This window comes from Thalassophryne amazonica, chromosome 8 (assembly GCF_902500255.1).
Source record: "Thalassophryne amazonica chromosome 8, fThaAma1.1, whole genome shotgun sequence".
Lineage (NCBI taxonomy): Eukaryota > Metazoa > Chordata > Actinopteri > Batrachoidiformes > Batrachoididae > Thalassophryne > Thalassophryne amazonica.
This window is the reverse complement of record NC_047110.1, coordinates 69,317,283-69,327,911: the sequence shown is the minus strand read 5'-3', so window position 1 is coordinate 69,327,911 and position 10,629 is coordinate 69,317,283. Positions and strand designations below refer to the sequence as shown.

General features: G+C 40.9%; 1 protein-coding gene across 1 annotated transcript; it reads left to right on the top strand.

Moving 5' to 3' along the window:
• The first annotated feature begins 996 nt into the window (after positions 1 to 996).
• On the top strand, positions 997 to 10,485 carry bbs10 (Bardet-Biedl syndrome 10). Its single transcript, XM_034176574.1, has 4 exons — positions 997 to 1,064; positions 2,172 to 2,387; positions 6,753 to 7,733; positions 7,835 to 10,485. Exons 2-4 carry the CDS (start codon positions 2,197 to 2,199, stop codon positions 8,640 to 8,642), a joined length of 1,980 nt encoding a protein of 659 aa, XP_034032465.1. The 5' UTR covers positions 997 to 1,064; positions 2,172 to 2,196; the 3' UTR covers positions 8,643 to 10,485.
• Positions 10,486 to 10,629: the final 144 nt, after the last annotated feature.

Genomic DNA, 10,629 nt, shown 5'->3' with positions numbered 1-10,629 from the left:
TTTAGGTAATTTTATTACATGACAAATTCCCATTTACTTTTTTTTTTTTAGATAATTTTAATACAAACCTACCAAATAAACCTTACATGATGCATATTCATTACTGTAATAAATCCTATTCATTTGAAATGCATAATCCTCAGCTTTATGTATTTAGTATTAATAAAATATAATTACTCTAAATCAATAATAATGACAGTATTTATTCAAAATACATAAAGTATATTGTTTAAATTGCACAATAATTATGTTACCTGTTCCATTTATCTTGTATACATACATACATTTATCTGTTCTAGATTGGATTATTGCAATACTTTATTTCCTGGTTTGCCGCAGTCCAGCACTAGGGGTTTTCAACTGGTTCAAAATGCTGCTGCCAGACTTCTGACACGAAGCAGAAAGTTTGGTCATATTACGCCCATTTTGGCATCCCTTCACTGCCTACCTGTCTCTGCGAGGTCAGATTTTAAAGTTCTGTTACTGGCCTATAAAAGTGTTCATGGACTGGCACCTGTCTACCTTGCGAACCTGGTTAAACCCTACGTACAGACTCGGGCCCTGCGTTTGCAGGGTATGGGACTTTTTTGTGTTCCCAGGGTGAATAAAAAGTCAGCCAGTCACAGAGCCTGTTCGTATTGTACCCCTGCCCTGTGGAACGATCTCCCACTCCACATAAGGCAGTCGGACACTGTTGAGACTTTTACATCTATACTCAAGACCCACCTTTTTTCCCTGTGTTATCATTAGTATTTTATGTTTGCTACTATGGTATTGTGTATATATTATATTATATTATATTTTAAATTTTTATGGGTTGCTTTTTATCATGTTTTAATCTTTTAATTCTTTGTTGTGTTTTCTGTATTGTTGTGTGAAGCGCCTTGAGGTGATTTTGTCATGAATTGGCGCTATACAAATTAATAAATTTGGTTTGGTTTGAGTTGATACAGTCACTCGCTAGATGGCAGTAGTGGTCTGTTTTTACATCCATGTTACCTTTATCACGAGAGAAGAAGCGTCGTCTCTTGGATACAGGAGAAGCGGCTCCTCTTGGCTCGATGGTGAGTTTATTCTTTTTCGTACACAGCTCATCATTTATGAATCCTAAACGCTTAATATATGACAAATACCGCATATGTAAAGATAAAAACAAGGTAACCTGTTTAATGGAGTTGATCGGTGTATTGGTTAAATTGCTAGCTAACAAACTAGCTAGTGAAGAATTATTTGGCAGTTATGTGTTCTAAAGCGATACGAAATGGAGCCTGATAATCACGAAATGAGGGTAAAATGTAACGGAATGGAGCAGACTGCCCCAGACTGAGTCCAAATATGATTAAATATGATTCAGTTAAGTACTTTTATTTAATTATTTTTAAGCGAAATGGAGCGAAATATGGACTGATAATAACGAAACGGGGCTAAAACGTAGCGAACTGGAGCAAACTGACTCTAAATATGATTCAGTTAAGTACTTTTATTTATTTTTTTAGCGAAATGGGGCAAAACGTAACGAAATGGAGCAGACTGACCCATTGACTGAAGTTTCATCTCTTGAACGCCAGATGGCGTACCTGTCCCTACTACATGTACCGAGTGCATCTCACAAAAACACAAAAGCCAAATAATTAAATAAAAGTACTTATTTGGAGTCAGTCTGGTTCACTGAGCTCCATTTCGTTACATTTTACCCCCATTTTGTGATTATCAGTCCCCATTTCGCTCCATTTTGTATTTTAGTATGGCCCATAGGTTGCTTATTTTGTACATATGGAGCTCAGTAAGCATAGTTGTCACCAAGATAATGACTATGATTCAGATATGTAATGAACTTTGACAGTAAGCAATATAACATAGCAATAATTGTTTCTTTGTCTAGCCAAAAGCACAAAACTCTAAAATGTTTAATATACAATGACCTAAACCAGAGAACAGCAACAAATGTTTAGTCAAGCTGAAACCAAACTAATGCATTTTTCTTGAAAAATAGTATTTAGCCAATTATTGAAATTGGTAATGATTAATTTTCTGTTGATTGACTGATCAGTCTTTTCATTCTTACTTATACTCGTATGAGTTTTCTTTTACAAATTCTATGTTGTTGTGTTTGTACATATATGTTAATATTTTCCCACTCATCCACTTATTTATCATTTTCTGGGCTTTAGCATCTGCAGCTTTTCAGGTGGGACGATGCTGCCAGTGAAACACCTTCATCTGAATCATGTCCTGCAGACAGTATCTGTGCTGGAGGCAGTTGTTCTCCACAGCTTTGGCCCAGAAGGAGGACAGGTGCTGTTCACACGAGACACAGGACAGCTGATGTTGAGCCGCAGTGGTACACGTATTCTCTCAGCGTTGCGACTGGATCATCCATTGGCTCGGTAACCCCACAGTCATTATGGCTTGATTTACTAAAACCACATATAATCACTGGTCTGTACTAGGTCTGTTAGAAAAGTATCCAAGCTTTTTTTTTTTTTTTTTTTTTTTTTTTTTTTTTTTTTGCAAAAACCTGATGGATTTGAATCACGTGTGCTTGCATGAGCCAACCTTGAACCTTTGTGCACATGCGTGAACTTTTTCACGCCTGTCGATTGCGTCAGTTGCTGGTAAGCAGCCTTTGTGTGAGGTCGTGTGTAGTGTTCTCAGCGGATTTTCATTGCAAGGAAAATGGCAGAATGACTGGAGCAGCGCTACTGAATCAAATTTTGCCAGAAACTGGGCGACAGCCAGGTGGAAACCATTCGGAAGATTCAGACAGCTTTCAGTGGCTTTTCAGTTGTGTGACTATCCGAGAAATTGTTGAAGAGGTGGGCATCATTTTTCAGAGTCTAGCATGTCCTGTGAGACTTCAACACGGAGGCGCTTTTGCTCCGCCGTTAGCAGCTTCGGCACGAATTTTGCTGCCACACTTTTCATGGACAAATCTTCTGTCACAGTGGAATGTGCCGAAAAAGTGCTGATGTCCACCTCTTCCACAATTTCTCGGATAGTCACACGATGGTCCCGCATCACCACAGTGTTCACTTTGGAAATGATCTGGTCATTTCAGCATGTTGATGGCCGACCAGAGCGTGGCTCGCTCTCCATCGTTGTGCGGACGTCTTTAAACCGGTTGTACCACTCCTTAATCTGTGCGATGCCCATAGGATCGTCACCGAAAGCCGTCTGAATCTTCCGAATGGTTTCCACCTGGCTGTCGCCCAATTTCTGGCAAAATTTGATTCAGTAGCGCTGCTCCATTCGTTCTGCCAATTTCCTTGCAATGAAAATCCGCCGAGAGCGCTACACACAACCTCACACAACAGCTGCTTGCCAGCAAATGACGCATTCGACAGGTGTGAAAAAATTCATGCTTCCGCACGAAGGTTCAAGGCTGGCTCATGCAAGCACACATGATTCAAATCCATCAGGTTTTTGCAAAAAAAAAAAAAAAAGGTAGGATACTTTTCTAACAGACCTCATATATAACACTGGATATCTCAGTGGCCCATACATGCCGTGCAAACCATTGAAGCGAAAGGGTGGACATCTTACCACTCACAAGTTATGTGGACCGCAAGTTGACGGCTTATTCGAATGTCAACAATTACACTCAACAAAAATATAAACGCAACACTTTTGGTTTTGCTCCCATTTTGTATGAGATGAACTCAAAGATCTAAAACTTTTTCCACATACACAATATCACCATTTCCCTCAAATATTGTTCACAAACCAGTCTAAATCTGTGATAGTGAGCACTTCTCCTTTGCTGAGATAATCCATCCCACCTCACAGGTGTGCTATATCAAGATGCTGATTAGACACCATGATTAGTGCACAGGTGTGCCTTAGACTGCCCACAATAAAAGGCCACTCTGAAAGGTGCAGTTTTATCACACAGCACAATGCCATAGATGTCGCAAGTTTTGAGGGAGCGTGCACTTGGCATGCTGACAGCAGGAATGTCAACCAGAGCTGTTGCTCGTGTATTGAATGTTCATTTCTCTACCATAAGCCGTCTCCAAAGGTGTTTCAGAGAATTTGGCAGTACATCCAACCAGCCTCACAACCGCAGACCACGTGTAACCACACCAGCCCAGGACCTCCACATCCAGCATGTTCACCTCCAAGATCGTCTGAGACCAGCCACTCAGACAGCTGCTGAAACAATCGGTTTGCATAACCAAAGAATTTCTGCACAAACTGTCGGAAACCATCTCAGGGAAGCTCATCTGCATGCTCGTCGTCCTCATCGGGGTCTTGAATTGACTCCAGTTCATCGTCGTAACCGACTTGAGTGGGCAAATGCTAACATTCGCTGGCGTTTGGCACGTTGGAGAGGTGTTCTCTTCACGGATGAATCCCGGTTCACACTGTTCAGGGCATATGGCAGACAGCATGTGTGGCGTTGTGTGGGTGAGCGGTTTTCTGATGTCAGTGTTGTGGATCGAGTGGCCCGTGGTGGCGGTGGGGTTATGGTATGGGCAGGCGTCTGTTATGGACGAAGAACACAGGTGCATTTTATTGATGGCATTTTGAATGCACAGAGATACCGTGACGAGATCCTGAGGCCCATTGTTGTGCCATACATCCAAGAACATCACCTCATGTTGCAGCAGGATAATGCATGGCCCCATGTTGCAAGGATCTGTACACAATTCTTGGAAGCTGAAAATGTCCCAGTTCTTGCATGGCCGGTATACTCACCGGACATGTCACCCATTGAGCATGTTTGGGATGCTCTGGACCGGCGTATACGACAGCGTGTACCAGTTCCTGCCAATATCCAGCAACTTCGCACAGCCATTGAAGAGGAGTGGACCAACATTTCACAGGCCACAATTGACAACCTGATCAACTCTATACGGAGGAGATGTGTTGCACTGCATGAGGCAAATGGTGGTCACACCAGATACTGACTGGTATCCCCCCCAATAAAACAAAACTTCACCTTTCAGAGTGGCCTTTTATTGTGGGTCTAAGGCACACCTGTGAGGTGGGATGGATTATCTCAGCAAAGGAGAAGTGCTCACTATCACAGATTTAGACTGGTTTGTGAACAATATTTGAGGGAAATGGTGATATTGTGTATGTGGAAAAAGTTTTAGATCTTTGAGTTCATCTCATACAAAATGGGAGCAAAACCAAAAGTGTTGCGTTTATATTTTTGTTGAGTATACGAGTAACAACCGAGCTGATTCTCTCATTTCCTTCTTTTTCTTTTTTATTTAATGTAACTTCAATCCCTCCTAATCTATGTCTGCCATGATTAGCTATTTGATGTATTTCTTTTCTTTCTTTTAGTACTTTGACACTTTCTTCTCCTTCGATTCTCAATGACTCATATCTCCCTGGGACAAATACTCAGTTCTAAAAAATATGATTTATTTAATCAAAGTTTATACAGGTTTTGTATAATCATCACCAAGCTTAATAGATATATTTAAATAATCACATTATTATTAATGTGATTCCACATGTTGTGTATCTCAGTAAGTGATAATAATGCAAGTAACATGCAGTTGTTGTGGGGTATGCATTTTCTGAGTCCATCCGTCCATGCCCAGTCACCCAAAATGACAGATATTCGCCCAAGTTAGACGAGACACGAGAAAGTTTTGCAGGTGATTTACTAAGAATAATTACACAAATGACAGTGGGTGGTAACATTCGCCCACTAGCAGGTATGCGTCATTACACACAAACACTGCCACATAACAGCGCGTTTTCATGTGCTGCCAGTTAAAACAACAAGACAACAAGCTCGTAAGTCAGACATTTAATTATTGTTCCATCCACAGTATATAACCAAATTGGCGATTAATTATTTTCCCTTCTTCCAGTGGAATGCACAGACAGCTGTGTATTGTTACACACAGACTCCCAGCTCTGCCTGTGTGTGTGTTTATTTGTGTTACAGACGCAATGTGACACATCAGTGACAGTGATGATCAGGAGTTGCACCAAAAGCTACTTTGTGCTCAGTGCACAATAGCGTAGCTCTACATTATACCTGTTATGCATGGAGATATTAATTCTTGAAGAAACAAGAATGAAGTAAACTATTAACTCTTTAAATATTCCTGACATCAAATTATTATTTTTTTATTTGTCAAGTTAATGCGAAGGTTTTAAATGTGCAAAATACAGATGCTGTCAGCACCTGCTAAATTTCCTTTTGCCTATGATAAATCATGTTGCATATGTAAACCAGTATCTATTTGTATGTTCCCCAATTTTATGCACTTACGGACAAACCCCACGTTGCATATTCATGAATGAAAATGTGCTAAATAGATAATATGTGCTCTTTAGTAAATGGTAAATGGACTGCATTTTATATATCACTTTTCCATCTGGATCAGACGCTCAAAGCGCTTTACACATCAATGCTGCACATTCACCCCGATGTCAGGGTGCTGCCATACAAGGCGCCCACTACACACTGGGAGCAATTTGGGGGATTAAGGACCTTGCCCAAGGGTCCTTAGTGATTTTCCGGTCAGGCTGGGATTTGATCCTCTGGTCTCAAGACCAACGCTTAACCACTAGACCATCACCTCCCCTTTGTGCATTTGCAATAAGCAAACAATAGTAAATCAGCCTGCATGTTTTGTTTTGTTTTTGCAAGTGTTGTGGTGGTTACGCATGTTTTTACACACGCAAACTTGTAGTGAGTCATGCCCTTACTCTTAAACTGTGATGCTCTTTGTTGTGTAACTTACTTTTGTAATAAAAAATATTATCTCTTTTAATTTTAGAATGGTGGTGGACTGTGTGTGGCAGCACACTAAAGTAACAGGGGATGGATCCAAGACCTTTGTCATATTACTGGCATCATTACTACGGGTGATTCATACGGCAGCCTGCCAGGACGCGAATGTATCTCACTCCTACAACTCTAGAGAAGCAGCACAGGCGGCCACTGCGAGACGCTTGGCTCAGGAACTATTGGTATTTGCACTGGACCAGCTGAGCGAAGTCATCGCTGTGGGAGTAGTCCCTTATGGGTGCTGCATTTCATGGGAGGATTGCTCTTCAAATTCTCCTTCATCAGCTAACTCAAATATAAACTGTCTTCAGAAGGTTTTGACGCCATTCTTTCACACACGTCTGGGACACACCTACTGTGACTTTATGAGTCAACTCACCTGTGACCTGCTTGCCTTCTGGAAATTTGGACATGGCCATCCATCATCATCACTCCAGTTTATTGATAACAACTTCCCCGCCCTGCATACACTTGTGTCAGGCTTCCCTGTGAATAGTTCTCGTTTGATAGAGGGTCAGGTCATTCACAGGGACTTTGCTACACCCTTCCCTCAGATTGATCATCAACCAGTTAAAGCTGTAGTGTTCAGTGGGTACCTGCAGCCAAACGTGCTGAGAGCAGGAGATCTGCTGGAGCTGGAAGGTGGAGCACAAATGAAGGAGGAGAAAGAGAGAAAGGCGAGAAGTATCACGCAGTATAGCACCTGGGCTGAACAGTCACTAGAGGGAGCTATTGCAATCCTGCAGCGTTTGGATGTCTCTGTGCTCTTGTGTGCGGTGAAACAGTCCGATGCTGCTCTGGCTTTAGCTGCACATGCACAAATAAGTGTGGTGGACTGTGTCAGTGAAGATGAGCTTTTTCTTTTTACCCAATTAAGTGGAGCCACACCTCTTTCGGACTGCCATCTCATTGAAAAAGAACATATTGCTACGCTGACATTTTGCCGACCTATACTGCTGGGAGCACATAGGTGAGAAAACATGTTTGTCACTTACAGGTATATACATGTGGAAAATTATTTTGATTATTGGTGTTTTCTTAATAGACATTTGATTTGTCTTCCCGCCACAGGTATGTTCATGTGGCTTTTCATGACTGTGTGGAAAGGTTACTGGTCAAACCCAGCAGTCTGATCATTTGCAGCCCAGGAGAGGGTCAAACAGGGCAGTGTGCTTCTGCCATTCAAGATGCCTTCCACATGCTACTTTCAACTTGGGAGCCCATGCCTGTTAGTGCAAATACATCGTCAAAGACAATCTTGCACAAAAACACAGGCCTTGTGCATGCATGTGCAAGAGCACCTCCTTCTCAGAACTGCATGCTGGAGCCAGGCTGTGTTGTACCTGTTGGTGGGGTATTTGAGCTGCTCCTACACCATGCCCTGCTACAGCGCAGCCGCACTCGTTCCAGTTCCGATCACACAGATAAAAGCGTACCTGCTGTTTTAAAGATGTTTGCAAATGCTGTGCTGAACGTGCCGCGACACATTTACTCTCACAGTCCTCGACACTTCCTGCAGTTTCAAACCTGGGCTCTGAGCGCTATTCAAAACTATCCCTACCCTTTCAGCCTTACACACAAACTACAGCACAACACAACCCCCCTGCAGAGTCACGGTGAGACAGAATGCCTTCTAGAAGATGGCACATTCAGCATGTGTTTTTGTAGAAAGACTGACACAGCTTCACAACTTTTTATGTCGGACGCAGGTCTTGAATCTGTCTCTTGTAAGCACCAGTTATTACTGGCTGTGCTGCAGTGTGTTATAAGCCTTTTGCGGGTGGATGCTGTGATTTGTGTAAACAATGCGTTACACAGACAATCACTCAGACTCTCAGACATTTCCTTGGAGGGCACAGAGGATGAAGCTGAAGAATGAGACTGCTGGAAATAAATAACTGCACCATGTTTGCACCCAGAAACATTTGCTGAATATTTGCATGTTTATATCAAAAGGGGATTGCTACAGGAATTTTCACCGGTGTTTGTTTGCCTTTTAGCAGGATCACTCAAACAGTAATGGATGTATTTCACTTCAATTTGGTGAATGAATAGATAATATTCTGGGAAATAACTAACTCAAGTTTGGAGGTGATCTGGAATATATTTTGGAGCTCTGATCCAGAAGCATTCTAACTCAAAAAGTTGTGAGAGGATATTGATGGAATTTGGTGAACAGATGGTTAATGTCTTAGAAAATGAAGGATTTTTTTTTTTTAATTATTATTTAATTTCATCTGGAGCTTATGTTGGATCCAAAATCTAGACGATATAGCCATGTTGGAAGTATTCTCTCTCTGTCTCAGTGCCTTGTAGAATTTTAGTTTTTCTTTCTGATTGCATTGCATTTCTATTGCAAGTTACATATTATCATTGTTCAAATATTCTGAGGGTTTTCAGCATATAAAATAACTCACTAATAGAGCCTGACCAATATGGATTTTTTTGGAAATCAATACTGATAATGAGGGAGTAAGAAAAAAAACTATGCCAATATATATGTACAATTTGGCAGTGATTACCAAAATTTTGTCATCAAACCCCCATGACAGAAATTGAATTGAGGATTGACATTTGCAATTTAAACATGACCTTTACCATAAATAACTGAAAATATAACCAACAACCAACCAGTGTATGTCACGTCAACTTCAGTCAGATTGGCAGTTGCCACGTCGCATTTCAAGTTTGAAATAATATGCAAATTTGCATGAAACAGACTTCATGTCTACTTTGGCCCCACCTACTTGGCGGCATTGCGACCACTTATGTCTTGTTGCTGTAAAACACACACTGACAATAAATAGCAGCTGGTCACTTTGCCTCTCTCATAAGTTAATGTGACCAACGGGTTCCAGGGTTGCTTGACAGCATTTTAAATAATACCGTTGGCATGCTCTCTGCTGGACAAACTATATAATCACACCATTTGCAACAACCAAAATGGTTTTCTGCATTGTTTTCTGCAAAATTAATGCTCATACCGATATGTTTGTGAACGGGTCATATTAGCTGATATCATCAGTCAGCCGCTTGACTCACTAACAATTCCCTGTTCTGTATGAATTTTGTATTTGGTAGTGACCTTAAAAACAAAATCGTATGGTTTTAATCTTTGTACTAGATGTTCACTTGTTGATCACTTTAGTCTGTATCGAGTGTTTGCACAAAGTTGTGTAAATGTTTATGTTGCCACGTCTCCTTTAAAGTCTCATGACGGTTCCATTTTTCATCATTTCCTTATCTTTGGGTTTCTGCCCACTTTCCTTGACCTGTACTTGTGTTACATCAAGGACAAACACGTAGCAACATTCCTTTTTGTAATCAGTGTTCTTTCTCTCCACAGTGGGGCAGGGGAGTCTGGAAGGGCAACACCTACCTGTCAACAACTGAATCACTACTTCCTGCTTACAAATCCAATGAATACAGTAATTAAGAAGAAGATAAAAGTTTTTGCTAAATTGTGGGAAGTGATGAGTCAGTGGAGACTGTTTGTGTGTGTCTGTACACTAAATTTCCTGTGAAGAGAAAACCCAAACAAAGACCATTCTTGGCTGATCAAACCCAATATGAGTCATTGCAAATGTTTGAGAGGGTGGTGGAGTGTTCCAAATGATTTTATTCCACCATGTTTGTTCTGATGCATTTTCAAAACCTGTTTTCCAGCCAGCCAAATCGAGTTTTTAAGACTCAGTTTTTTGTTTTTGTTTTTTGTCAGTCATGCTTCCTCCTTTTACAAAATTACTGTTTATTAATTTTTATTATCAAATGTTGGTCATTAAAGCGATGTGAATTTATTTATAGATGGCTGACGCTATTATTTCCTTATCTGCAAAAAACCTTGTAATTGTTTCATTAAATGTTAC